Here is a 26710-nt window from a genome sequence, read left to right as displayed (position 1 = left end):
CAGGGCTCAGTGCCAGGGTCAGCGTGTCACAGCGGCCCCTCATCGATTTGTTTTACCTCCCCTTGGCTAAAGCACTTTGGCCCTGGCCCCTGCCATGGCGTTAGGGGCTTCCCAAGGCCCTCAGTTCTCCCCTTGCCCATCCTGCATAGCCCGACCCCGTGGGCAGCAGGGGCCCAGCTGAGCTGCTGATCTCCTGACCCTCCCTGGAGCACCTAATGTGTCTCCCTGGTTTATCTGGATCAATATTTCTGCAAGAGCAAGGAAGATCCCTCCAGGGAAAGGAGGGGATGGGGGGATCCCGCTTGTTTGCACAGCCCCGTGGCTGGTTTAATGCTTAGCTGGGCTGGGTCATTTCTGGGGATTGGGAAGGGAGGAAGACCCTAAATCAGGGGTGCTCAGATCAAAGATTTGGGGTCTCCTCCTTCCAGTTTGAGGGTGTCACTCTCTGCACTGGGGCACAGTGTTTGGGATATCTTTGCATTCAAAACCCGAGGAGCTGGGATGGGTTGAGCCTTTGAGCCCCCCAGCCAGAAGATGTGGGGCTGCTTTGGAGGATCTGCTTCTTGCTCATGGTCTTTGGGCCTGGATGAGGGATTTCTGAACTGTTCTATTTGGTGCTGGGGATGTTTCTATAGAAGTGACAGTAAAGGATGATCATCAACTTAGTAAGTCCAAGCAGTGAGAGACCTGGCCAGCACAACAGCCTCCAGCCCTCCATGCTGCACACTGGGCAATGCCCAAGGCATGAGGGCTCTTGCTTTTATGGCTCGGCTTGGGGAATCCAGCTGAAGAACACATGGACAACACACCAATGGCACCTGACAGGCTCCATCACCCCTGCTGAAGGCACCATATCTCCAAAACCCCTCCTGTCCCACAGAATCACCCCCAGCACCTCCACGGCCATGCCCATGGCTCCCTGCGCTGGCAGCCGGGGCAGATGCCCAGCAGCTCAGGCAGCCCGAGGAGAAAGCGGGGGGCTCTTGGAAACTCTGCCTTTTGCTTTCAGCCTCGCCCTCTCGCTATTTATTGGTGACTTTTGTCCTTGGCCAGCTTAGCGGCTGAAAGGGGCTGTATTATATCACATGTAGGCAGCTCCTGGGGGGAGAGGGCCGCGCTTTCTGCAGGAACAAAGCGCGGGTTGGCTAATTCCCCTCTCCTCCCGCGGCACCCGGGTCCCATCTGGTTGACACAGTTTGCTCCAGTGTCTCCTGCTATTAAGCCCCCACTTGCCTGCTTGAATCACTGGCGCTCCCCCCGCCCCTGTACCCTCGGCCCCTTTTTCTTGCTTTATTTTTCATTTTCCCTAAAGCCAGGCAGAACTTGCTCCGTGGAGTGATGTCAGATGTGTGCAAAGCAGACCAATAAAACCTAATGCATCCCCTTCTTTGTCTGCCGGCCTCTCCAGCGCCTCACATTTTCCACTCAGAAAGCCACTTTAAACACATCAGCAACAATCCCTCACAAAACAGCCACTTGTTGGCTAATTGTGCCGAGGACCGGCGCGCGCCGCATTGCGCTTTCCTGCCAAGGAGGGTCTAATGCTGCCAGGGACCACGGCTCCCCAACAACCCAAGGGTAATGGGAACCCTCAGCATCCACCAGGATTGGCCCTGGGGGTCTCAGCTGCTCTGCAGGTTGTGGTGGGGCAGGGGTGTGGGATTGGGATGTTTCTCTTCTCCACAGCCTTTGGTAGGTCTGGATCAGCTGGAGAGGATGGTCACAGAGCCAGGAGTGGGGCTCTGCTCAGCCCTCACTCTGCAGCAGGATGGATGAGCAGATGGACTCAGCAGAGCTCCCTGGATTCTGTCCTACCTGCTAATTCCCTCCTGGGAAGGAAAGCGGGCAGGAAGGCAGCAGGGAGCTCAGGGGGAATGAGATGGGTACCACCCTGCCAGACTGGTGACTTTTAGCTCAGTGATTCTGGGCTGATGGCTCTGTGGCTGAAGGCTGTCTGCCCCGTGCTGATGGGAGAAAGCTTGGCTGCAGCTTAGAGGGATGCCAGTGGGTTTCACTGGAGTGGGTGGAGATCCAGGTGTGTGATGGAGGGCTGGGAGGGTGCAAGTGAGAGATGCTTCAGTGCTGGAAGGGAGGCACAGAGGCTTGGACCTCCGCTCAAAGGAGAAGCATCCAAAAGTCCCTCCTGAGGAATCCTTTCAGCCCTTTGGGATATGGGAAAGAGATCAGAGGGTAGTAAATCTCCCTTTCTGCAACCAGGGGACCCAGCCTTTCCCCCAGCAGAGAGACGAGTATGTGCAGTAGCTGCATTTATTTTTCTGCAGAAAAACTTGGCCAGCTTCTCCTGCTGGCATCCCCAGCATGCTGGGAGCAGGGCAGGAGCAGCGTGCCTGATCTGGGGGCGGGGGGAACTGTCACACTTTTCATCTTAAAACCACCCAATCACACCTTGGTTTGGGGCTAATTTGAGGCAGGCAAGGAGGATCAGAAACAGTGCCCGGTAGTGGGAGGGCTCCCTGTGGGCACTGAGCACACCTGCCTGTGCTCACCTGCCCACATTCACCTGCACAGTTAATTGTCACAGGGCAGAGTGGCACAGGGGACAGCACAGAGTACAGTCCGAGTGACCCACTGGGAGTTGTGCTGCTGCTGGCTCAATGACCAGGCTGAGCCTCTGCCACGCTGCCCCAGCGGCAGCCAAGGAATGAGGCAGTGGATGCAGGCAGCTGCCTCCCATTCCCATTCCCATTCCCCTTCCCGTTCCCGTTCCCATTCCCATTCCCTCGCTTTGCTGCCAGACTGGGCCATGGGGACCCTGTGGGCTGGCTGCACCCCACACCAGCCACACACCTGGCAGAGTGCGGGTGCTGGGGAAGGAAGGGGTTAAGCGGAGCCAGCGGCGGCAGAAATCAGAGGATTACAGGTTTGTTGCCGGACTGTCCCATCTGTCACCAGCACAAAGACGAGCCCTGTCTCGGGCTGGGATGTCAGCGAAGAGCCCACCACTACATTAGGACTCCATTAGGGGAGGCTGGTGGTGGGAAATGGCAGCTGTCAGGGCACTATCATTTCTCCTGTAATTCCTCCTGCTCCTTTCTCAACTGCACTTAAATAGCAGGTCTACCCACTGGGCCAATTTTGCATTTTCTTCCTCCTGCTGCTCCTCTTCTTTCTTTAAAGCTGCAGCTCCTGTGGCCCCTTCCCTGCAGCCTGCTGGTGCCAGTGCCAGTGCTGCCTGTGCCTGGCCATGGCATCTCCACAAGGAGAAGGGCTAGGGAGCGTTGGCAGCATCCTCACTGTGGAGCCACAGCGATGCCAGCCTGGTCTGCAATGGCACTGCTGCCGTGGGACTCACTGGCTCCTGACCTCGGCACAGCGAGGAGAGGAGGTGGATCACAATCTCCAGGGATGGGCAGTGTCCTTCCCATCTCCCATCATCTGGGGCTATCTCTGAGCTGGAGAACGTTTCCCAGTCTGTGCTGCCCTCCTACAAAAGGCTGGCTGCTGCTGCAGGGTTGGCCCTGCTCTGCGAAGTGGGACAGGGTGGGCAGAATGACAGGTGGTGAGTGGGGCTGGGGACCATGTCCAGGGATGTGGGCTGTATCAGAACAGAGTTGCTTCTTCCAGCCACAAAATCTGTCCAATCTTTCAGCATTTGGCAGAGACTCCTGGGTCACACTGGGGTGTGACAGTCACGGCCACCCTGGGGTGGGATGATCCCCTGGTGCCAGGCCTATGTCTGACCCAGAGATAAAACCACAGACAGAAACATTTCCTGATGGGACAACATCAGCTGGAAACTCTCAGGACCTGCAGAAAGGCAGTTCAGCAAGCTGGGGGACCATGATGGGGGTCTCTGTGTTCACAGCTTTGCCAGGAATCCCTGTGTCTTCCCACACCCTGCCCTGCCCTCAGCACATCTCCAAGCGGACCCGGCGCTGCCGTGGCACCGTCACTCCCTGTGGAGCCTCCTTTTCCAGCGGGGGATCAAAACAAACACTTGTGTGGGGAAGTGCATTGCAGTGGTGCTCGAAATAAATAACTAATTTCTCCCTACATGATCTCAAGGAGCAGGAGAGGCGTGAATAGCAGGGCCCAGTGTCGGGCTGACTGGACTCCCTGGTGCGGTAATTCAGAGGATGACAAACATAAGCCAAAGAAAAATGTTGAAAAATGGGCACTTCCCGCAGCCCTGAGCAAAGGAGCTATTGCAGGGTTTGGAAATAACGAAGGCAAAGAGAGGGAGAGAGGGGAATTTTCTCATTGAGACCAAGTGAAGTGCCAAACAAGCTGCTATTACGGTGGCTTTGAGAGGCACAGGGAGGGGGTGGTGGGGAGGAGAGTAGGGGGAAGGAGAGGAGGGAGGTGGGGGAGAAGAGAGGGAGAGAGGGCTGGAGGAAGGGAGAAGAGTGGGAGCTGTGGGGAAGATGGGGATGCAAGGAGCCAAGGTGTGAGGTGACGCAGGGGAGATGGAGAGAGGACCAAGGTATGTGGTGGTGGCAGGGCCACCACATGCCAGCACCCCACCCCTCACCCAAGGTCCCCTACATCTCCCCATCCTCATTTCCAGCCACCTTCTACCCCCCACAACCACCATCATCACAAGGGAGGGAAAAAAAAAAAAAAAGGAGAAAAAAAGAGATGGAAAGAAGGAAAACAAAATATCTACAGTTGTCGAGACAAGGGGAGAAAAATAGAGGCAAACATCCATAATTTTCTCTGTGGGGCTTTGCAGTAATTGAGCCATTTGGATAAAAATAAAGGCAGCAGGCCCTTTAGGTAAGAGGAGCTTTTGCAATCCAAGAAGCCTGAATTATGCGTCTTGTATCACTTGAAACCCCCCACCACCTCACCCCCCTCTGCCTCCCCCGTGCGACACCAAACCACTTTCCATTTTCTTCTTCTTCTCCTTTTTTTTTTTTTTTTTCTCCTTTCCTCCTCCTTTTTTAAGTAGCCTGTCAAACAGCATCCGATGAGTGGAGAATTTCAGCTGTCACAACTAATTTCAGCGCGTGTGTGTGCAAAGGTGTGTGTGTGCGCCTCGGGCGGGGGGAGCCGGGGGATGGAGGAGTAGAATCACTCCCTTGCTTTTTTTTTTTGCTTTTTTTTTTTTTTATTCCTCTAAAGGAAGATTTACATCAGAAATTTGTTTCTGGATGTGTTTAAGGCCTGTGATTTCCCTCTTTTCAATTGCTGCCTGATGTCTTCTTCTTGCCAGCTCCAGTGCTGAGGCTGGCTGTCACCCTCCCAGCAGCCTGGTCCCTCAGCTGGTCCTGCCCAGTTGCCAAGGAGACTTTTCTGTTTCTTCCCGGGCCTTGGGGCTTCCAAAATTCATTTCTCACTGCCCTGAGCACCACACTGGGTCTGGTAAGGAAGGTTCCAGCTTCTCCCTGCCGGTGTCCCGGCATTGGTGGCTTTAGGCTTTAGGTTTGGTCACCTCTTCAGCCACTTTGAGATTGGCATTGGAGAGTCAGGGGGTGGATCCTGCTCAGAACAGGGTACCCCTGAGAGCCAAGTGGGCAGTTGGGGTGATCCCCCACCCAGAGTATGCCTGGGGAAAGGGGCAGCTGGGAAGAGGCTGGTGCTGAGCACACTGAGCCTTCCCAGCCAGAGTCAGGAGGGGAAAATTCCCTGAATCCAAAGTCTCTGGGCTGTTTCCAAGAGAGGAAGAAGCAAAGCCCTGGGCATGGCTGGAGATGATGCCTCTGTCATGTCCAGAAGATGATGGGATGGCTGTGGTGACAGAGATCATCTCAGGTGATGAGGTGCTCCAGGCCAGGCTGGATGGAGCTCTGAACAACCTGCTCTAATGGAAGGTGTCCCTGCCAAGGCAAGGAGGTGGAACCAGCAGAGCTTTAAAGTCCCTCCAACCCAAACCAGTCTGTGATTCTGTGGTTAAAATCTTTCCCCCATGAGCTGTGTCCCTTTTCCTAAAATAAGTGGACTTTTGCTTAAGAAAGAAAAGAAATAAAACTGGGTACTTCCAGAGCTCCAGTTCTTGGCAGAGCTCCCCAAAGCACTGTGTGGCCAGAAGCTTTGTGAAAAGTGTCACCAACACCATGGCAGTGTCCAACCATGGCCATGTGAGTCGGAACATGGTCCTCAAACACACGGACTAAACCAAGCAGGAAACGAGCACCGTGGGAGGTGTGTTCCAGGGAGGGGTTAAGTGAGGGTTCCGGTGGAACACCACAGTAGGGATGGAGGGGACAGCACAGCCTGGCTTGGGATGGCACAGGCAGGGATGGGATGGCAGGGGCAGGGATGGAACGGCACAGACAGGATTGCATGAGCAGATAGAGGATGGACACAGGTAGGGATGGAATGGAACTGGCAGGGATGGAACCGGCAGGGACACGGCAGTGCAGACAGGAATGGGATAGAGCAGGTGTGGATGGAATGGCACGGTCAGGAATGGGATAGAGCAGGTGTGGATGGAATGGCAGGGTCAGGAATGGGATAGAGCAGGTGTGGATGGGATGGCACGGTCAGGAATGGGATAGAGCAGGTGTGAATGGGATGGCAGGGTCAGGAATGGGATAGAGCAGGTGTGGATGGGATGGCAGGGTCAGGAATGGGCTGTCACGGCGGGGAGGGGGTGGCAGGGTCAGAGCACGGTCCGGCACAGCGGCGCTCCCGGTCCCCGCCGTGTCCCCAGCCCCGTCCCAGAGGCGGGCGCGGGGTCTCGGGGGGCGTGGCCTGTCCTGGCCCCGCCCCTCTCCCCATCCCCACCCCAGGGGCTCGGGGGTGGCCCCGCCCCGCGGCGCGAGCCCCCCTGGCCCCGCCCCTCCGGGGCACTTCCGGCGGAAGCGGGGGGCTCCTTCCCTTTCCGGGCGCGGGCCCCGGGCGGAGCGGCGGGACGGGCGCGGGCCATGGCGGAGCTGGCGCAGGGGCAGAGCCAGAGCGCGGCGCCCGTGGGAATCAAGCCCGAGGGTTTCGTGGACGCTCTGCACCGGGCCCGGCAGGTGAGGCGCCGGCCGGCGGGCCGGGGGCGGGCGGGAGGAGGCCACGGGGCGCCGCTAGGCCGCGGAGCGGAGGCGGGGCAGGGCCGCGGCCCCGCTGCCCCTCTGCCGGGAGAGCGGAGTCCCGGGGCTCTGCCCTGAGGAGGCGGCGGGGCTCTGACAGTCGCGGCCGTGGTTGGTGTCAGGTTGGCAGCGCTGCTGTGCGGGAGGGGGCGGCCCGCGGCCGTCTGGCCCTGGGCTCTGGGTGGGTGTGAGCTGGTGCCATTCGTGTTTCAGACGGGGCCTTGTGCGTGGGCTGAGCGATTCATCCGCCAGAGATCGGCAGCGGAGCTGGGGAAGGGTCTGGCGTGTCCTATGAAGAGCGGCTGAGGGAGCTGGGGCCGCTCAGCCTGGAGAAGAGGAGTCTCGGGGGGGCTTTATCACGTTGTCCAAGCACCTGAGATTGTAGCCATGTGCCGGTAGGACTCGTCTCCTAGGCAACCAGCGACAGGACAAGAGCACTCAGTGTTAGGATTTGCTATGGAAGGTTTGGGTTGGGCATTGCAAGGAATTTCTTCACTGAAAGGGTTATTAGACATTGGAATGGGATGCCCAGGGAGGTGGTGGAGTCACCATCCCTGGAGGTGTTTAAAGAAACACTGAATGTGGCACTCAGTGCCATCCTCTGATTGATAAGGTGGTGATCAGTGACAGTTTGGACCTGATGACCTCAGAGATCTTTTCCAAGCTGATTGATTCTGTGAATACAAATTCTGGCAGAGCAGGAGCTTGGCATTCCCTCCAGGGAGAGAGTGAGGGGGGAGCGAGGTGCTCCCCAGAGGAATCCATGAATTTACACAGTGCTAAAATGGGAAGTTTCAGTGAAAGTGCCCAGACCTGCCGGAATCAACACCTCACCTTCAGTACAGGATATTTCAGGTGTTTGTGTGCTCCTCAGTTGGTGGAAAGTGGCTGCAGAACAAGAAGCTGCTGCTCACAGCACAGATATGTGGCTGTTCTTCACAGATCCTGTTCCATGTCTGTCACAGGTGTTTGTTTCATCTCTGAACAGGTTGCACTTGTGCTCAGTAACTGCACATTAAGGAGCTGTAACACAACTGAGTGCCAGGACCAGAGCCCACCTGGTGCTCAAGGACCCTGACTTTATTCTCTCCAGTTTTACAGGCCAGGTGGGAGAAATCCCCTTCTATTGCCCAGACAGACATTTCATTGACAAACTTCTGAGGAAACTAAGCTGAACCCTAAGACCTCTCAAGTGCTCTCTGTAGTGGAAATGAGCTGCTCTCTCCTCACTCTCAGCTTGCTGGGGAATCAGTGTGGCAGCCACTCCATGTTCTGTGCAGTCTGCAGTGACCTGCACAGAGGCACCTGGCAGTGTAGATCCACACACTGCATCTCCCAGGACACCAGGAGCTGCTCTGGGGCCATTGGTTTCCTTCTCAGCATAGGCTGGTGGGGTGTGAGCTGCTCCAGGGTGAGCCAGGCCTTGCTTCTTTCAGTCACTGTGAAAGTGCTGTGTCCTTGAAAAGTGACGTCTGAGCACCCAGACAGGGTTATGTGCTTGACGCAGTTAAATTGAGAGGTGCTGCAGCTGTGTGTTTGTCTTGACCTGGTTGTATCTTACTGAAGGCCTCTCATTGCAAGAACATCTTATTTAAATATCTAATAATGCTGCCACCTGTTAGCAGTTGAATAAGCCATTTATGTAAAAGAAAATAATTGTTGTTGAAGTGCAGCTTGTTGAAATTATTTTGTGGGTGTTTCAAGTCCAGAAAAGGCCATGGAGAAGATCAGGGGTCTGGAGCAATTGCCCTGTGGAGACAGACAGAGTGCTGGGGCTGTTCAGCCTGGAGAAGAGAAGGTTGAATGGGGACATCACAGCATCTTCCAGGATCTGAAGGGGCTGCAGGGAAGCTGGAGAGGGACTGGACTCTTCATCAGGAACTGTAGTGACAGGACAAGGGGGAATGGATTCAAACTAAAAAAGGGGACATTTAGGTTAGATACTAGGTTTAGGAAAAAATCCCTCCCTGTAGGGGTGGTGAGGCCCTGGCTCAGGTTGCCCAGAGAATTTGTGGCTGCCCCTGGATCCCTGGAAGTGTCCAGGGCTGGGTTGGATGGGACTTGGAGCAATCTGGGCTGGTGGAAAGTGACCCTGACCATGGCAGGGGGTGGAACAAGATGATCTTTGAGGTTCCTTCCACCCAGACCCTTCTGTGTTGAATGTGCAGCTGTGTGTACCACTCGTGATCAGTAACAGGTTCAAGTGTTGCCTCTGAGGATCCTGGGCTTAAACACAGCACTGACTGCAGATGGATCTGAAATGGAGCTGGCTGTCAGCATGTTTGTAGGGGGAATTTGTGGGGCCCCAACACATGCATGAGATGGAATAATAAATAGTAAATAATCCTGTGCCCTGACTGTGGTCACTTACTTGATTTTGTTGTTCTTAAGTTCATTATACTTGCTGCAATTATTCTGTACGTGCTGGGTTTCCATAAGCCTAAAACTTGTGTTAGTCTAAACTGGAAGATCCCAGCAGCAACCTTCTGGTTGTCTCTCACCCTGGAAACAAGTGTGCTGGGAAATGTGGGCTCTACATGTGTTTGTGGGAGAGCAGTGTCCTACATTTTTGTGCAATGAGTTGTTAGCTGCCTGTTGAATATGACTTTTTCCCATTAGTGTTTGTGGGATGAAAAGGGCTGTTGGAGTGATAAAATATTTCCTTCCCCTGTGAAAGTACTTGATTTAATTGAGTTCTGTAGAGGCTGGGTGAGAGAGCAGGTGGTCTTCTGTTGTACAGAACTAAATTGTCACTAGTGACTTGTTGCCAAATGTCACTGGAAATGCTGTTCATCACTCAGGTGATGGATATTTGCCCCACCACCCAAGCAATCTGTGATGGAACTTCCTGGTTGAGAGGCAGGGGAAAATGAAAAGGCAGCTACACCTAATATTTCTCTGGAGGTGATGGCAGAGCTTTCACCAAGGGTGTTGGGTGTTATATTTGCCTGGGCTGTACTGATCTGGTACAACTTTTATTCTGGCTTTGGCCTTCTTGGAATATTCCTTTTGCTCTAAGGGAATGAGGGAGTGGAGGAAAGAAATTCAGCCATAGTTCTTACTTTATGGGTTGATCATCCCTGGCTTGATGCTTGAATCTTTCAAGGTTTTGTGTCACATGTAAGACCAGTAATCAAATTTACTAAATTCAGTTCTCATGAGAGCCATAACATTATAATCAGGTCGTAGAATACAGTGCTTGGTTCTGAATATCTAAACAAGGACATAACTTCAGGACAAGGAAGACTTTCCTGATTAAAGGAAAGTAGCTGCATTCCTCAGAGCCACTGGGATGTGAGATAATATAAGACTAGGAAACCTGGAATATCTTTGAAAGGAATTACTTTACAGTGCTTTCAGTGTTTATGCGGGACATGCATGGATTTTTTGTGGACTCTGAAATATTTAGGATTTATGAAGAATTACTTTTTCAAGGCAGTGCTGGGACTTTGAGTTGCTCTGTCCTGCATCTTCTGCACCACATCTCAAGTGGATTGGTGGCTCTTAGGTGAGGACTGATCTTTCCAGCTGCTCCCAGGCAGGGTGGCTTTTCTATGGCATTTTGGAGTGAGTGAGAGAGATGTTTGCTCCCCTTTTGAATAGTGGGGTCAGAAAATAAGCTGAGCTGCTTGTACTTTGGACTAAAATGAATTTCTCTCAGACCATCCTTAAGTTTTGTTCTTACTGTCCAAGCAGTGTCTTGCTGGGTGTTCTGGGAATGCTCTGGAGAGGAAGGGCTGAGGCTTGGTGAGCCTGTGATGTGCCATCCTGGCTACCTCAAAAATGGGGAACATCCTGAGACTGACAGAGTCAACAGGCTGTCTGTTCGAATCACTTTCTATATCATGCTCTAAGTTCTATTTTCCATGGTGATGGAGTGCTCTTGGGCAAACTTTGCTCCCTTGCAGAGTTCTTTTTCAGTTCTTCCTCAAATAGATTTAGGCTTTGCCAATTACTCTGGTATTTAGGAAAAACCACTTGTGACATGAAGCTTAACTGGTTGTGGATGGTTTTATTGCTTTCTACAGAGCTCTGAAGAAATGTCTGTCACCCCAGCTCAAGTGTTCTGCTGAGTGAATGAGAGAAGCAGAACAAGGACCAGAATAGTCTGAAGGGTCAGATGACAGTGCCTTATTTTTAATTTTTTTTTTTATCCTGCTAATGCCTAGAATTGGTGATTTTTATCTGTTGCTGTTCTTTGCAGGGCACCATGGAGAGGTTTTTCATAGAAGCTGGGCCTGTTCTCTTGAAAGCTGAGTTCTGCAGATATTGGTGTTTGAGTGTGCCTAGCAAAGAAGCTTCATGTATAGAAGTGGTTTTGTATTACTTTGTATTTTGTACTGTCATTTTTCTGCCTGTTAAATGTATATGAAAACAGAAGAGGAAGGTATAGAAAAACTTGTATCTCTCACACAACTTAATGGATTCATTTGTTTTTCTTGGCTTTTCCATTGCAATTTTTAGCTGGGGCTTGTGTTGTGTCCTTTAAAGTCTTTGCTTTAAATTTAAATTTGGGGAATTTAGGTGCCAAAACAGTGATGCTTTTTTCCCATTGTATTTTAAAGCTTGACAAAATGGATGTATTTGGTTTGGGGAGTGGGGGGAAGGAGGGAAAAAAACCTAAGGCTGACATAGAGCAGGACAAAAGCAGTGGCTAACAGCGGTGTATTACTCAAGGTCATTTAGGCTGATAAGGGCTGGGTCTGCTTGCTTTTGCCATGTCCTAATTTTTGTGCTTACCTCCCTGCTGAACCTATCATAAAAACCTGTGTGTCCTATTTTAAGCTGAACCTGAGATGCTAAAATGTATTTTAGCTGTTATATGTACTTTAAAAGCTCAGCTCTTAATTTTGCAGGTTGTTTTTTCCTGCTGTGGTGAGGTGGCACCGTTATCTGCCTGTAATCCACTGGCAGCTGGGAGGCTTTAGAGATAAGGGTACAAGTTTAAATAAAAGGGGGGGGGGGTTGGGGAAAGGAAAATATCCTAAAAGCTGATAGTGTAAAAATTGCTTTAATACTCCTGCTTTCCCCTTTACTTGGAGGATTCTGTGCCAGGGTGGTCATTGTGTGCTCAGTATGAGCAGGGGTTCACAAAGCTCTCCTGAGTTGGGAGTAGACAGCCTTGATGCCAGCAAACTGTTCCTGAACACCTTTGTACTTCAGGCTGCCTTCATTCCCTAAGCCAGCTTCTGCTATCTACAGACTGTTTTTTTTCTTTTCCTGGAGTTTGTGGTGGGTGATTTCACCTCTAAAGGATCATCCATAACTTGTAAGTCACAGTAAATAACAGAAAGAGGGTTCTTGAAGAACTTGTTAAAATCACACGTCCCAAAATATGGCAGGGTATCTTACACCTGACACTGTTCCTTTTGGTCTATGTTGTAAGTTACTATATGAAAGCTGTTAATAGATTGCTGTAAAATATATTTTAAAGTTGATTTTTCAGTGTTGAAGTAGTCAGAAAATATCTCTGCTCTTTGTATTTCGTTAAAATTCTCTTCATCCCAAACATAAGGGGAAAGTATGTGGGCAAAAGGCTGAACCCATGGATACAGAACAGTTTAACAAACGAGTAAAGCATCACCTGGCCCTCCCTCCTGGAGAGGACAAGGTGTGCTAATGCTTTCAGAACCAGCTTTCTGGAGACTTATTGGAGATGTTGATCTACAAAATGCTTGTCATGGAAGCTTCACTACAGGATTACAGCTGGTCCCAGTGGAAGATTTTATTCTCTAGCTCTGACATTTCTAACACAACAAAGTTACTGACTTTCCAAAAGGAGACAGGACAGAATGGACTATAAGGAGAAAATGGTCCAAACTTGGAGCCCTTTTCTACAGAAGTCATTGAACAGAATGTTTGCTGTTCTCTTTCTAAAAGCAGTACTCTCAATCTTTCAAGCTATTTCAAATAGCTTGATTGCAGTACCCTGTGGCTCTGCATCTTGGGCAGTTGTTTGTTCCACTGCAGCAGAAGATAGTAACAACAGCCAGAGTTACTGTAGATGTCTTTCTGTTGCAGTGAAACACAAATTTTAGAAATCTTTAGATATACTGGTCATTGAAAGCATATCTTTGTAAAATGCTTTTTCATCTGCTCCTGTTGCTTATTCTCTGGTGAAATCCATTTATAATGGAGTGAGATCAGTCTCTTGGTAAAGATTCAATTCAATGATTTTCTTTTTGCTGGAAAAGGCAGCAAATGCTCTAGCATACAGTGTACTCTATATTTGCTCTGTAACTACTTACTTTCTGCACTTGCTTATTACAGCAAAATACTTTATGGGAGCTGTGAGACTGCAGTTTGCCTGTCCCTGGGAGGCTGTTAAGTGGGGTGCAGGTGTTTCTAGGTGTTTCTGGGTGTTTCTAGGATGGGTTTCCATCAGTTAGCTCAGACAGCAGCTGGAAGAGCTCATGTTGTCAGCACCCACCTGTACAGCTGTCCCCTAAATGTCAATAGAGATGATCTTAACTTTTCATTTGTATTAAGTGATGTTACTTAGTGTATCACACTGCTACTGTGATACCTGACTGTCTCCTCTTTCCTGTGAATAAACTCCTTTTATCCTGGCTTGGCAGGGAATGGCAGTTTCCCCTCTGGAAGGGTTGGAAGCAGAGGCACAAGGCAGCATTAGTCGTGTTGGTGCTGTACTGACCACTGCAGGAAATGGAAATGTGTTCTGGACTGATAGTTTACCCACTGGCTTATACCTCACACAGTAAACAAGAGTGATCCAGTGTCTTTGACAGGGAGTTCCCAAACCTGTCCTTGTGCTGTGTGTTTTCACTCTTTCCCTCTGCTCCCTCATGGATGTGTGAGTGTGCATTTCTGTGTGTCGGGATCTGCACAGATGCAGGAGGAAGCACATGTCCTCCCACACAGCTCTGGTGGTGCCAGCTTCCCCAGGACAAAGTTGGTGGGTTAGTTTGAACCCTCCTCCTAGCAAGATTTAGCTTGTCAGCTATCCATCAAGCAAATAGTCCTGAATATCATGTCCCAGAGAGTAAATGTCTACTTATCAGGAAGAGGAACTAGGTGAATATAATCTTAATTAAGCAAATATTAAAAGCAAGCAGAAAATTGTTTGCTTTACAAATGAAGCACCTTGTTACAAATCCACCTATACAGTAAATACCTGAGAGGAGATTGGCCTGGGGTCAGTGCTTTATTGGGAGAAAGAGTGTTTAGTTGTGGTGGCTGAAACTTCAACTTTGCTGATAATGCTTTTATTATGTTTTTATAGATTGCTGCTAAAATTGGAGATATTCCTCACTTGAATAATTCTACAACGCTTGTGGACCCGTCAGTCTACGGTTATGGAGTGCAGAAACGGCCCCTGGATGATGGAGGTAAGCTGGCTGTGATTATTCAGCCTTGTGGATGTGCCTCCTGAAATTCATCTATGGAGACAGTTGTCTTATTTTAAGGATGGAAAATGCAGATTTCTGTGTATAGAAATATTATACAAGATGCCCTGTGCTGTTTGCTCTTACCTAGATTGCACAGTGTTCTTAGGCATTAGTATTAATGTGAAGCAATTCTTTGTTAGTTCATGACCTTTGGGAATTAGCAAACAAACTGTGTCATTTAAATCTTGGTCTATGGTAGTTGAGGGAGGGAGGAGGATTTGCTTATCAGGCCTGTGCTGGAGCCTATGTATAGAGCACCAGGTGTACACAGCACACAGTACATGTTATTCCCAGTTAATGGGTAGGGACAATATTATATGTGTTCTTTCCATCTGTGACAATAGTCACAGCCCAGGAGCCCAGTTGCTGTCAAGTTCTGGTTGATTTGTACATGAATTCTAAGGAGAAAAGGTATTTATGGAAGATGATGCAAGTTGGAAGGAAACTTCCTGTATTAGCTCAAGCTTTCTCCATTATTATTTGAGAATTCTGAAATCTCTGAAGAATTTAAAGTTGGCCATAGCCAAAGGATAGTTTATTGCCTGGACCATAGCTGGTAACTGTCAGAAAATATTGTGTGAATTGTTTCAATTTTAAAATAAGCCACTAGTTTCTTATCTTTGGTAACAACAAAAATGTTAGGAGTTTTTTAGGTTTTATAAATCTAATTATATGTATTGTTACAAGAAGTGTTTAAACTGTATTATCTGCTGCTGTATAAATACAAAGAGTTTATCTTTTCTTGTGAAGAAATAAAAAGCATGATTGTGTCTTCTTTTTTTCTATTTCCTCCGGTATTTTTCCTGGCACTCACAGCCCTGCAGGGTGATTCTCTCCCCCATGGATATGTTCATGAGTACTGAGGAGATAAGCCAAGCTGCTGCCTAGCACTTCTTTTTGAAAAGAATTTTTTTCTGTCTGATACAAAGGCTGAAAATAACTGCACGTCTGCTCCTCAGTCTGAAAAAACCTGCTGGTGCATGGGGAGAAGTTTCTCTCATGTGGAGCCTCTGCTTGCTAACGTTACTGTTTTCTGAACACATGCCACCACCCACTTCTGTTCTCTGCTCTTGGCTCTATTTGAGCAGCAGGTTGCTGCTGCTCCTTTAGGTTGGGATTTCAGGAGAGAATGTATTTATCTGGGTGAGCACCCACACCTTATATCTTGGTCTGGAGCATCCTTTTGTTGGAAATCCAGAGATCTGACATTGCTGGTGTGTGCTGGTTCTGCAGGGGAAGGTGCTGGGTGTCACAGGCTAGGCAGTGTTTGGGAATGCTGGACAGCTCTGGTCTGAATAGCTTAGGGTTGTGGCTGTATGTGAAAAGGAATAAAAATAGCCTTCTGAGAACCAGTCATTCACAGCATTTGCCCTGCCTGTGTTTTTCATTGATTCATCAGCCTGAACTTGAGATCTGACCTCTTGACAAAATGGTTTTTAGGAACTAAGCATGTTAGGAGCTAACACATGAAATGGTCACAGTGCTTTAGTGACAGGTCGGACTTTATACTTAAACTTGTACCAACGAGCCCTGGAACTTGGTGAGCCTTGTTTGTGTTGACACAGACCAATGTGTCAATACAGCAGTCTGGGCTATAAATGTGCATCACTGCTGGTTTCTGGTGCTGTGTAGATAACTCCATGGAGGGGGTATTGTTCCTGGGAGACCCTTCCAGAGCGGCTGTTCCTCAGTTCTTGTTCAGCAGTTGTTCTGCTCACCCTGTCCTCAGCACTGGACCTTGTCTGTAACTGTTTTTAAAGTAGCTCCAATGCTGTGTTTCCACTTGGGTTGTTCATGTACATCTGTATATAACTGTCAATTCCCCTTGCAAAAATTTGTCTGTGAGATCTTTGAGGAGAGGTGACAGAAGTAATGTTTTAAAAGGCTGGAATGTGACGAAGAAGCAGGAATTCTCAGGGCAGGGATAAGGGTTGTAGCACTCCTTTCAGCTTGGGTCATGTTGGGTTTTATTTCTAATGGTATTGGTAAGTTGTGTACTGAGATGCAGCCATGTGATGAGTTCCCCCCTACACATGGGATCCTCCTGTGCTGTTCTTTACCTGCAGCCTGGCAAAGCAACTCCTGAAGCTGTTGGTGCTTCTGGCTCTGGATCTCTTTGTAGTGTGATCCATCTCTTAGTATTTGGCTACCTGCTCTTGCTGCTATATAATTAAATGTCTATAATGCAGCTTTAGCTTTAAACATCTGGGAGATGGAAGTTGCTTTTAATAGGACACTTAAATTAGGAAAGCATTTCATATTTGGATGATTTTTTTAGTTCTCTGTTAGCTGCAAGCAAGGGGTGTTGGAATTGCATGCCCACACTTTTCTCCACTTGTTTGTGAACTACAGTTTGGAGTTGTTGTCAAGAGGTGATTGTTGTTACACATGCTCTAGAAATGTTAGTGTGTTGGTTTGGATATACTGTACTGCTCTGGATGGGTTGGAAACAAATCTGGTGGGAAATTTCCCTCCTATACTGCATGCTCACAGCTGGGTGCAGGTCTCACTGCTTCCTTACCCCCTTGCAGCTCTTGGAAAATTAATGTTCTTCCTAATACTGCTGAAAAAAATTGTCCCCAGAGGAAGTATTTAAGGTGACAGAACTATCTGTCTTTGAGGACAATCTAATTCTTCCCATCTGATTTTATAAACAGCTGCTGCTGTGGCTGCCTGATGCTAGCTGAGGAAGTGGTCTTAAGACAGGTGTCAGTACATTGACCAAAACAAATTTATCTGCTTTTAAAGCATTTCCAGGAAAAACTGGTTTATCATAGTTTGCAAACCAGGATGTGTGAGTGCTTTTTGCACTTTCCTTAACATAACCCTCATCCGAACTGAGGATCAGCAAGATCAACCCTGGTAACTTGGCTCTTGGTGTTAGATGTAGCTTGAGACTGATTATTTCTCTTTTCCCTGGCTTTCCCCCTCTCCCCTTTTCTGGAAACAACTTGAAAGTAATCCTGCAAACAGCTGTAGTGCAGGGGAGAGATCAGTTTATTTGTACTGCTCCTGGGAAGTCACAGCTGGCATTTCTGTGGCCACTTGCAGGGGTTAATGTTTCTTGGTGAAGGGCAGCACTGGGGACAGGTGAGTCTGAGCTGGAGAGAGACCTGGTGTCATCTTGCCCGTGGACAAGGACAGACCCCAGCTCTCCTGTTCAGGGCCAACTGCTGCCCCTGGCCTCCATTCTAAGTAAAACATCCTCTAATTACCAGCACAGATTAATAAGTTTGTTTAATGCTCAATAACCTTTAAAGAAGCAGCCTCCTTTTGTTCAAAGGAAGCAGGGTTCTAGTCTGCTGCAGTGGGACTGATGGACAGAACATAACCTTTGTTTGCCCTGCTTTGGGCTGCTTTAAAGGAGTGTCCTGTGAGATCTATAGGATTAAGCAGCAGCATTGCAGCTGAAGGCTGGGGCATCCTTTGAGTCTGGGAAAACAAAAGTGAGAGACCTTGGAGAAGCCTCACATCCCCCTCTCCCCACTCCTTTCTCCTCCTGAAGCTCCTGTGGTACATCCAGATCTGAAGATGACCTGCTCTGGTGTAATAAAACTTGATTGTAGTAGAACTAAGGGCTTAAACACGACACAATCCTGGTGTACAGAGTACTTATTACTTTTCCTCCAGTGTGTTTTCAATGAAAATAGCAGTGGGCAGAAGGGAATTTTATCCTTGTCTGATGAAAGTCATTACTGATGCTCTTTGACACATCTGCAGCAGCAGTAGGACAGGACAAAAGTCCAGCTCTCTTGGCAGAAAATTTCATTTAATACACAAAATGCCACTGTTCTTCAAAATTTTAACTTTACAGATGGCTACTTTTTTAAATAAGGCAGTTTAGGGGAGGGGAAAAAACCTCCAAAGATTTGCAGTGAAGTCACACACAAAAATTATGAGAGTTTGACTGTTTAATTCAAGGAAAAACTATATTTAATGATGGAGAATTAGGATAACGTTCTTTGTAGCTTTCTAAAATTTATGATGATCCCATTTTGGCTCTAAAGTATGAAAAGCAGCCCTGTTCCACTGCTCTCAAGGAGATGTGGTGATCTGATTTTATTCTAGCCATGAAGATATTCCTGAAGAGATTGTATATTCCCATCATGCACATTAATTTAGTGGGAGGCACTGCTCTGTTTTATGGGGTGGAAGAAAAATCCGTGTTTGTTTTGAGTGTCTGTTAGGTAGAATTCAGTTAAGGTGAAGCGTAAAGCAGAATGAAGAGTTATCAACCAGCAGGTGCCATTAATAGGAAATTGTGCTGATTTTATTCAGTATTTTTCCTTATTTGCAGTAAAATGACTGCAGTTACAGTTAAATTGTACTGAATAGATGTAAAGGGGGGAAATATGTATGTGGCTTGTCAGAGTTCAGCCCCCTCCTTGGTGTGAAGGGAGGCAGTGGAATGGTACATCAGCTTTCAGTATTGTGGCTGCCCCAGCCATGCCTCTCCATTAGTCCCAGTTTTTCAGAGGAAAATGGGTGTATTGGAGAAGGAATGGACCTTTAGGTTGGAACAGGGAGTCACATCATTTTTTCTTCCCTAAAACAGAAAGAAATCATAACTGATTTGGAGTAAATAATTTCCATTTCTCTCCATTTGTCCTTCAGTCTCAGTTTTTTGAGAAGTTTTCTGTGAACTGTGGAAGGAATAGTCTCTCACATAAGTTATTGTGGCATAATTTTCCCATGCTAATTTGTATAATAAATATGGATTAAGGCTGATATCTCCCTGTGAGGGTGAATGGCTTACTCTGGATAGTACTCAGAATGGGTTGGAGAGACGTTGTTACCTACACCTAAAGCATTAATTCCCTGACTGATTTAACTTCCTGTGCTTGTACAGGTTTCCCCTCAGAAGTTGTCTTTTTCAAGTGTAGGATTGTGTTACAGAATGAAGGCTCTTCCCTTCCTTGCATGAACTTGGGGAGTTGATTATAGGATGTGTATCTGTCCCATAATTTGTGGGCAGCGGCTGCAGCGGAACAGATTACTAGGAGAGCTGTTCTGGGGAATTGAAATGCGAAGTGGAGATTTAAATACAGCCTTTGCAGAGTTAAAACCACTCTTTCTGGCATCTTGATAATGAGTGGCCTTGGCTGTGGCAACCCCACGCTACACCAGAACCACCAGACCTGCGTGGAGTTAAAATATTGAGTGCAGTTTGGAGCAAGATTCTGAGTTTGGTTGTATTTGCTCAGCTTTGTGGTAGAAGCTTAGCAGCTGGAGCAAATATTCCCCGTTATATCACCCACATTTTTTTAACTGCAATATTCATAGTTATCAAATTAGAGCTTTTCACATTCAGGGTGAGAATATGCAAAGACAAATCTAAGGGAGTCAATTAACACAGCAGTTGTCTTATCACCGAGCTGGGGAGAGTAATAAAATAGATATGCTGTCAATATTTTGGTCCTGAAATATCATGGAGGTATTGACATGCAGCAGAAATACACTATTGACTCTCTTTGTCTATTTTCTTTGAATAAAGTGTTTGACCACAAACTTGATGCATTTTTCTACCAGATTTAGAGAGTGTGGGATGCATCCACTTTCTATCCCTGCCAGCTGATTGCCAATTTATTTCAGGTCAAAGAATGTGCAGCTTGCTGCAAGGTAGTTTGAAACAGCATCTTTATTATCACAGCTCACATGTTGGCCAGTTTCATTTGTTTTGTTCAGTGCCCTCCAGGCATGCAATATAATCTTTCAACTGGTTGTTAGCACCAAATGGTCTGGTTTTTAGCTGGTTTGCTGCAGGCAAAGTCCAGTAGGAAGCCCAGCAGGGCTCATGTTCCCACTTTGCATGAGTTGGTCTAATGATATTTTCCCTATTAACATTTGGAAGAAAGATCTAATCTGTTGGGGCTGGGGGGAGAAGTCTGTCTCAGGGTTGTCAGTAGGGAGATAATTGCTAATCATAGATGGACCACCAGCTAACATGGCAGAAATGCCTGGAATGTGTTCAAGAACATGTGTTTTGTTGGGTTGAAACACTGTGTGGGTGCCACGAGGTTACTTAACAGCCCTATTCCTTTAACAGGTCTCCGTGTAAGTGGGCTCCATGGAGCACAGATCAGAGACACAGAGAGAAGTATGTGCCAGCGGTGCCTAATGCTTGGACTGAGGGAATCTCTGAGGCTGCTCAGCTTTTATTCTTGTTTTTTAATACACACTGGTCTCCTTCAAATTTCTCTCCCTCCTCCTCCTTCCCCTCTTTTCCCTTTTTTTTTTTACTACTTTGGGCTTAATTTGGGAAGGGGGGAGGTTAGTTGCAGGGATTTGGATTTGGGCAGGCAGGATTTTCTCCCATGACTCTCAGCATGGGGAGATGCAGATCAATTCCCTATCCTGTGTTCAGCTGGACACTGGGCTATGGTGTGTGTTGATCAAGAAATCCCCTCCTGTTTTGTACCACATAATGCATTCATTTCAGCCACTGAACCTAAATTACTGTTTTGCTTTTCTTTCTTTTTTGATGAAACGGTAAGAACTCTTTTTCTATAGGGATGAAGTTAGTTTATCCGTGCTAATGCTTTGATTTTTTTCCCTTTTTTCTCTCTCTGCCACAGTAGGTAACCAGTTAGGGGCCCTGGTACATCAAAGGTAAGCAGTGGGTTATGTTTTATTATTTATTGATCAATTCTAATTGTTTATTGATCCGCCATCTGTAGTAGTGTTAGGAAGTCAGAGGTTGAGAATGTGGAAAAACTGTCAGCTTGGGTTTTCTGCAGCCTGGGTAGTTTGTTCTGATGAAAACAGATGAGTTGATCTGAAACTTAGATTTGGTCCCTGCAAATCTGGAGGACCAAAAAGAATAAATTCTTTCTCCATTCCCTTCCCCTGCCCTGGCAGGGGGCAGGATAGAAAAAGTGAAAAAAGGTCTGGCATTTTGGCAAAAGGTGGAAGTATCCAACAGACACATGTTGTTGTTGTTGTTGTTATTATTTCGTTTTATTGGTGTAATATGACCTGGGATGACTCCTTTGTCAAAGATGGTTTGGGAAGACTAAAGCAAGTATAAGTTGTCAACCAGCATGTCTCAGCATCCAATAAAAATGTAAAATTCTCAGTTTTTCTCAAATCCTGCTCTTGAGTTTTCTGTGTTGTTTTGAAGGGAATAGCATTTCTAAAGCTGGATTAGCCTGAAGGTGAATAATAGTGCATTTCCATCCTAACCAGCTGTTTGGGGCCTCAGCAGAAGGGACAAACAATGTGCATGAAGGCTGTGGAACCTTAAATTTTTAATGGTTAAGTTTAAGCTGATGTCCTACTGGAGCATCCTAGAAAAGGGTAGGCAGTGTTAGTACTTTATCTGCAGCTTAGCTGATCAAGTCTAGTGTGTATTTTATATCTTTCCTAACTGATCTAAAGCAAAAAAATGAGAAGATTTTAATATACCTCCCTACAAAACCTGCATTGAACTTACTGTGCAGGTGTTCTATTGCTTTTGAGATTGTTATACAAAATGTATATAATGCATATTTGCAAATTCTGTATTCATGGTGTTGTTTTCCACAAGACAAACAGCTCAAGAAAAAGACAGTCCAAGTTAATTCCTTTCTACTTGACTATGGTCAGGTCTTAGGAAACTGCTTGGAGTGATTTGTTCTGAAGCAGATGCATTGAAAATGTCCAAAGAGCAATAGGTATGGAAGTCTTGAGATAAGAATTCAGAGGATAATTGAAGACTATTTTTATTAATTCCAAGGAAAAGAATAATAAGGACAATCAGGTGAAAAAAAATTTCCAAAACACCAAACCTGTGAATATCAGAAGGGGGATTTCATGTCAGGACTGACTTTGGTTGGTGTCTCCTGGGAAGAGAATATCCAGAAGCACTGGGCAGACACTGCTGCTTGGAAGGTCCAGGCTCAATGATAAGGAAACTTCACACTTTTTTTAGTTAAATCTGTCTGGAGCAAGAATGACAAAAAGAGCTTCTTCCATCAGCTCCATTCAGGATACTGGAGATAGACTGGAAATGGATCCAGCACAGCAGGATTTGTGTGACCATGAGAGGTCCATTCCAATACAAATGATTTTGACACTGATGTGCTTTTACTTGTGTGTGCAGAATCCCTGTGCTGAGCCCAGGCTCTGTGGTAGGGGTGTTGTTTCTTCCAAATTGTTCTTTGTAATGACTTTGATGGGGTTTTCTTCCTTTTTTTTTCCCCCCCTTTTTTTTTTTAGGGCTGTAATAACAGAAGAGTTCAAAGTGCCTGATAAAATGGTTGGATTTAGTAAGTACCTTGGATGCTTTTGATGCTTCTTGATGTGTTTCCTGTGCAGGAATGCTGTTGATTCTCACACAAGTTCTTGTGCTTATTAGCCTTGGATAAGCCTTGTTTAATGCTGTCTTCATGGGGAACAGAGGATCTATGTTTTAAAATCCAGATGCAAATTTCATGGAAAAGCTTGGTGTCCCAGTAATATGAACAAGAATGTTTGGTACAAGTTACTGGGCATTTTAGTGGTTTTCTCTTAAATTCCCATTAGCATAGTACATAAACAAGTCAAAAGTGAATTTATTTCCCTTCATTGCAGCATTTTGCTTTGCGTATGCAAAACTGTGAGAGTTGAGGAAGAAAAACAACATTTAAATGTTAAAATATGAGTTGACTAAACACAAGTTAAACAGAATTTTAAATTTCTCACACATTTGCTGCAGGGAAACACAACCAGACGGGAGTTTTTCCTATATTTGCATTCCTGATACTGTTCTCTTTCAAACCCTTGATCCTAATTTCTCTCTTCCTCTTAATGATCATTACTCTGGCTTTCAATGGCACCTCCTGCTGATGTGTTACTGCAGTGATTGCATAGACTCTTCCACTGCTGGGTCTCTGTGTATCCCTTCCAATTTGATATATGGAGAGTAAAGAGGAAAATAACAGGCCGTGGTAATTACCCCATAGTGCGCCAAGTTTTGTCCCCACTCTAAAGACACTGTAAGACTGTAACTCAAATTCCTGCAAAGGAAAGGCTCCCTCCTCTCCTGCCAGACCTCTTCATTTACCAGTGCTGGTGCTACACATGGAGGATGTTGGCGATGGGAGCTTACAGGCATCATCTGTGTCTCACCCTGGTTCAGGGACAGACAGATACAGGGGGATGCAACCCCATGGCTGAGATGCTTCTTTGGGAACATCCTGAGCCAGGAATACCTGGTTGACTTCACAGCTTTGCTGGTTTTGCAGTCTGGGAAGGGTAGGAATAGTGATTGGCACAGTCTATGCTCTGGGTGTCTTGTGAAACAGTGATGTGTCAACTCTGAGAGTTAAGGAAGAGGGATATTTGTGTTCCCTGGAGGTTGATAGAGCATTTCGCGATGTGGCTCTGTCTGAGTGCAGACAGACCAATAGCATGCCCATTCAAAAATAGCAGTGAAATAGGAATTATAAAGAAACAAGTCTACCTTTTTTAGTACCCCAAATAACTGGCTTATTCGTTCAGGCTGAACAAGATGTACTTAAATTACTCTCCTAGCATCACCCAGACAAGTGCCTTATTTCTTTTATACTAATTTCTTTCCGTTCCTGTGCAAGACAGGCTTTTTTGGTTTGTTTTTCCAAACAAATAGAATAATGTTCAGCAGTGTTTTAATGGTTGTCTGCTATGATAAATTTGGTCATGCTGTGGATGCCTCTTCTGCAATCCTGGAGTCAAACTGTTCCTTTATAGACAGCTGCAGCGGAGTAAAAGGGGGAAGGTGCTCTGCAGTTTCCAGGAAAAACAGTTTGTTCTGATGCTTGTTGAACTCATTTCAGTAATCGGCAGGGGAGGAGAACAGATCTCACGAATTCAGATAGAGTCTGGCTGCAAAATTCAAATTGCTCCAGGTAAGCCCCTCTTTGTGTGGTGGGTGAGCAGGTTTTAATGTCAAAGGGTGTTGTGTCCATTAGATCAGGCACTTCCCATGCTCGTGGTGTGTCATCACCATTAACATGGATATAGACAGCCATGGGAGAGCTATTGTGGGACCCACCTCCCAACCAGGGTGGGAAACAGGTTTGTCAGGTGGTTTGGGGGATGGAACAGTGAGGGAACTAGCTTTAACCAGCAGATGATTGCAGAGCAAATGAATGATCCATGTTGTGCTTAGGCCTGAAGCTGTTGGATTTTCTCACTTTGCTCAGCTCTGTGGTTTGCCTCTGACTGATCTGGTCAGCTCTAGCTCCTGGCAGAAGATTTTCAGGAGGATTGGCAGCAGTTCTCCAAACAGCTTGCTTTGCATCATAAAAATGAGACCATTCATCCAAATGGGATCATTTGGTGCCAGTTTGCTTTGGGGAAGACTGTGCAGGGAACTGATGATCAGTATCTGAGTTTTTATCCCTCCCTTTAATTGGTGGGGAAGGCTTTAAAAGAATGCAGACATCCTGTAAATCGTTTAAAATATGTTGATCCTGGATGTCTTTGAATTCTTTAGCATGCTATGTGTGCTTCCAGAGGGTGCTTCATGGTCACTGAAATAGCTGCCACATTTTTAATTCCATGTATCACAAGTTTTTCTCCTTGTATCCTTTGCAGACAGTGGTGGGATGCCTGAGAGGCCCTGTGTACTTACTGGGACACCAGAGAGCATTGAGTGAGTTCTGATTTCATTTCTCTCCTTTTTCCTTCTTTCTCTTCTCCCTAATGCTGTGTTCTGTCAGTGGTGCTACTTGGTTGTTAGCCACACCAGCAAATGTTGGCCTAGAGAAACTCGAGGGTCTCTGGAGCATAGAACCTCTTGGTCTGATGCTTTAAACTGTGCACCTCAAAGGCTTTTTTTCCACTTGCAGTTTGAATCCTCTGCAGAAATTTCCTTGGAATTCCCCTCCGCAGGGTGAGGTTGCTCTTAGGGCACCTAGGATGCAGTTTTGTAACTGCAGCTCTCCAGGATACTGAGCTAAGCTGTTGAGGGGCACTTCTCTTCTCCCCTTCGCTTCCCTACTCCTTTTGAGATGAGCATCCTTCCAGCTGAAGAAGGGCTGCATGAGGCCTCTAAAGCCTGTGGGTGCCACTCCAGGATACCCTGGAGGTGTTGGTGTTGTTGCAGAGCAGCATGAGGCCCACTGGGTGCTTGTTTCTGCATTGCTGCCAACAAGAAGCAAAGGACTGAACCCAAGTCTTGATTCTGCTCCTTGCATGGTAGAGACACGTGGCCAGCCAGCAGGGATTTCTATCTTTAGACCTATAGAAACTTTAGGGACAGTGTTTCCTCCCTCCCCCTTCCCAGGAGCTGAGTTTGAGACTCTCACAAACCAGTTGAGGACCTCCTGCTGGAACTGGATCCAGGATCCTCAGGCTTACAGGAACACACTTAACATATGGAGCTGCTCTTTCTCTCCCCAGCCTTTGGGTAGGTGGGTTTTTTAAAATCCATCTGGAAATCTTTGAGTTGCGTTTGAAAATACATTGGTGCAAAGTCTGTCTCTCTAAAGAGAAGACACTCATCATTCTTCCATTCCTAAAGAGATCTAAGGGTACTTAAATCTCCTTATTCTACCATAATACTGCAAGCAGTGAGTCAGAATAAATATAATTGGTAAACTTACATTATAGGGCAGGCAGTGTATTCTTGCTGATATTGAAATGGTTTTTTCCCCCCCCTTACAAAGGATATTTAAGAACAAGAGCAAAATAGTAAAAAGCTGGGATACCTCATGAGATGCAGTTGTGGGAAAATGGGGGAGAGGTGTAGTTAAGACTTCGTGGTTCTAAAATAAGTAGTTAAATGTACTCGTGTCTAAGGCTGTCTTTAAATAAAACATGAGTAAACTTTAAAAGTGAGACAGTTATTAAATCTGTGAAACAGAATGTAGACATAGCATTAAGTGAAATTTAATTTACTTTTGTGATAAAGTCCTTGACAAATTGGTTGTTTGAATTTTTTTTTAAGGCTACTTATGAAGTAAGGAAACCATTCTAAGTGTCAGACTTCTTTGAGAAGGGTTTTGTGAGGAATATTTTCATTAGTTATATGCAGTGACAAGCTAATAGGGTTAATTTCCAAGTGACCCCTTCTCATCTGAAATACGTTATGTAATAACTGTTGTGGTCTTTGTATTGTCACTAAAAGAACTTTGCACAAAATATGAAGGCAGATGGATAAAACCTCTTAAGACTTTTCCAGAATATTTAAAACGGGCTTCCAGAAATTCCACCTTTTCCCTTTTGTTGTGAGAAAGTCAAGGGCAAGCAGTGCTCTGCTCTGATTGCAGCCTTAGAGCACCACCCCCTGAGCCTGCCCTGGGGGAATGTCTGCTTGAAGGGATGACTTTGTACCGGTTCCTCAAATCTCCAGACAGAAGTCAGTCATCCTTAGGG

The 26710-nt window shown here is 46.7% G+C and overlaps 1 protein-coding gene across 5 annotated transcripts in view; it reads left to right on the top strand.

The window, feature by feature from the left end:
- Positions 1–6783: 6783 nt before the first annotated feature.
- FUBP3 (far upstream element binding protein 3) overlaps positions 6784–26710 on the top strand; it is a 39306-nt gene continuing 19379 nt past the window's right edge. For 2 of the 5 annotated variants that reach the window (XM_015644855.1, XM_015644852.1), the window contains exons 1-7: positions 6784–6923; positions 14227–14332; positions 20439–20489; positions 20968–21001; positions 22589–22638; positions 24166–24237; positions 24929–24986. In XM_015644855.1, the coding sequence (XP_015500341.1) occupies positions 6831–6923; positions 14227–14332; positions 20439–20489; positions 20968–21001; positions 22589–22638; positions 24166–24237; positions 24929–24986 (464 nt within the window). In that variant the 5' untranslated portion in view covers positions 6784–6830. The remainder of the gene's footprint in view (positions 6924–14226; positions 14333–20438; positions 20490–20967; positions 21002–22588; positions 22639–24165; positions 24238–24928; positions 24987–26710) is intronic. The other 3 variants (XM_015644853.1, XM_033518318.1, XM_015644854.2) reach the window with 3 other exon arrangements.

The sequence above is a fragment of the Parus major genome, chromosome 17 (assembly GCF_001522545.3).
Source record: "Parus major isolate Abel chromosome 17, Parus_major1.1, whole genome shotgun sequence".
Classification (NCBI taxonomy): Eukaryota; Metazoa; Chordata; class Aves; order Passeriformes; family Paridae; genus Parus; species Parus major.
This window is presented reverse-complemented; position numbering and strand designations above follow the sequence as displayed.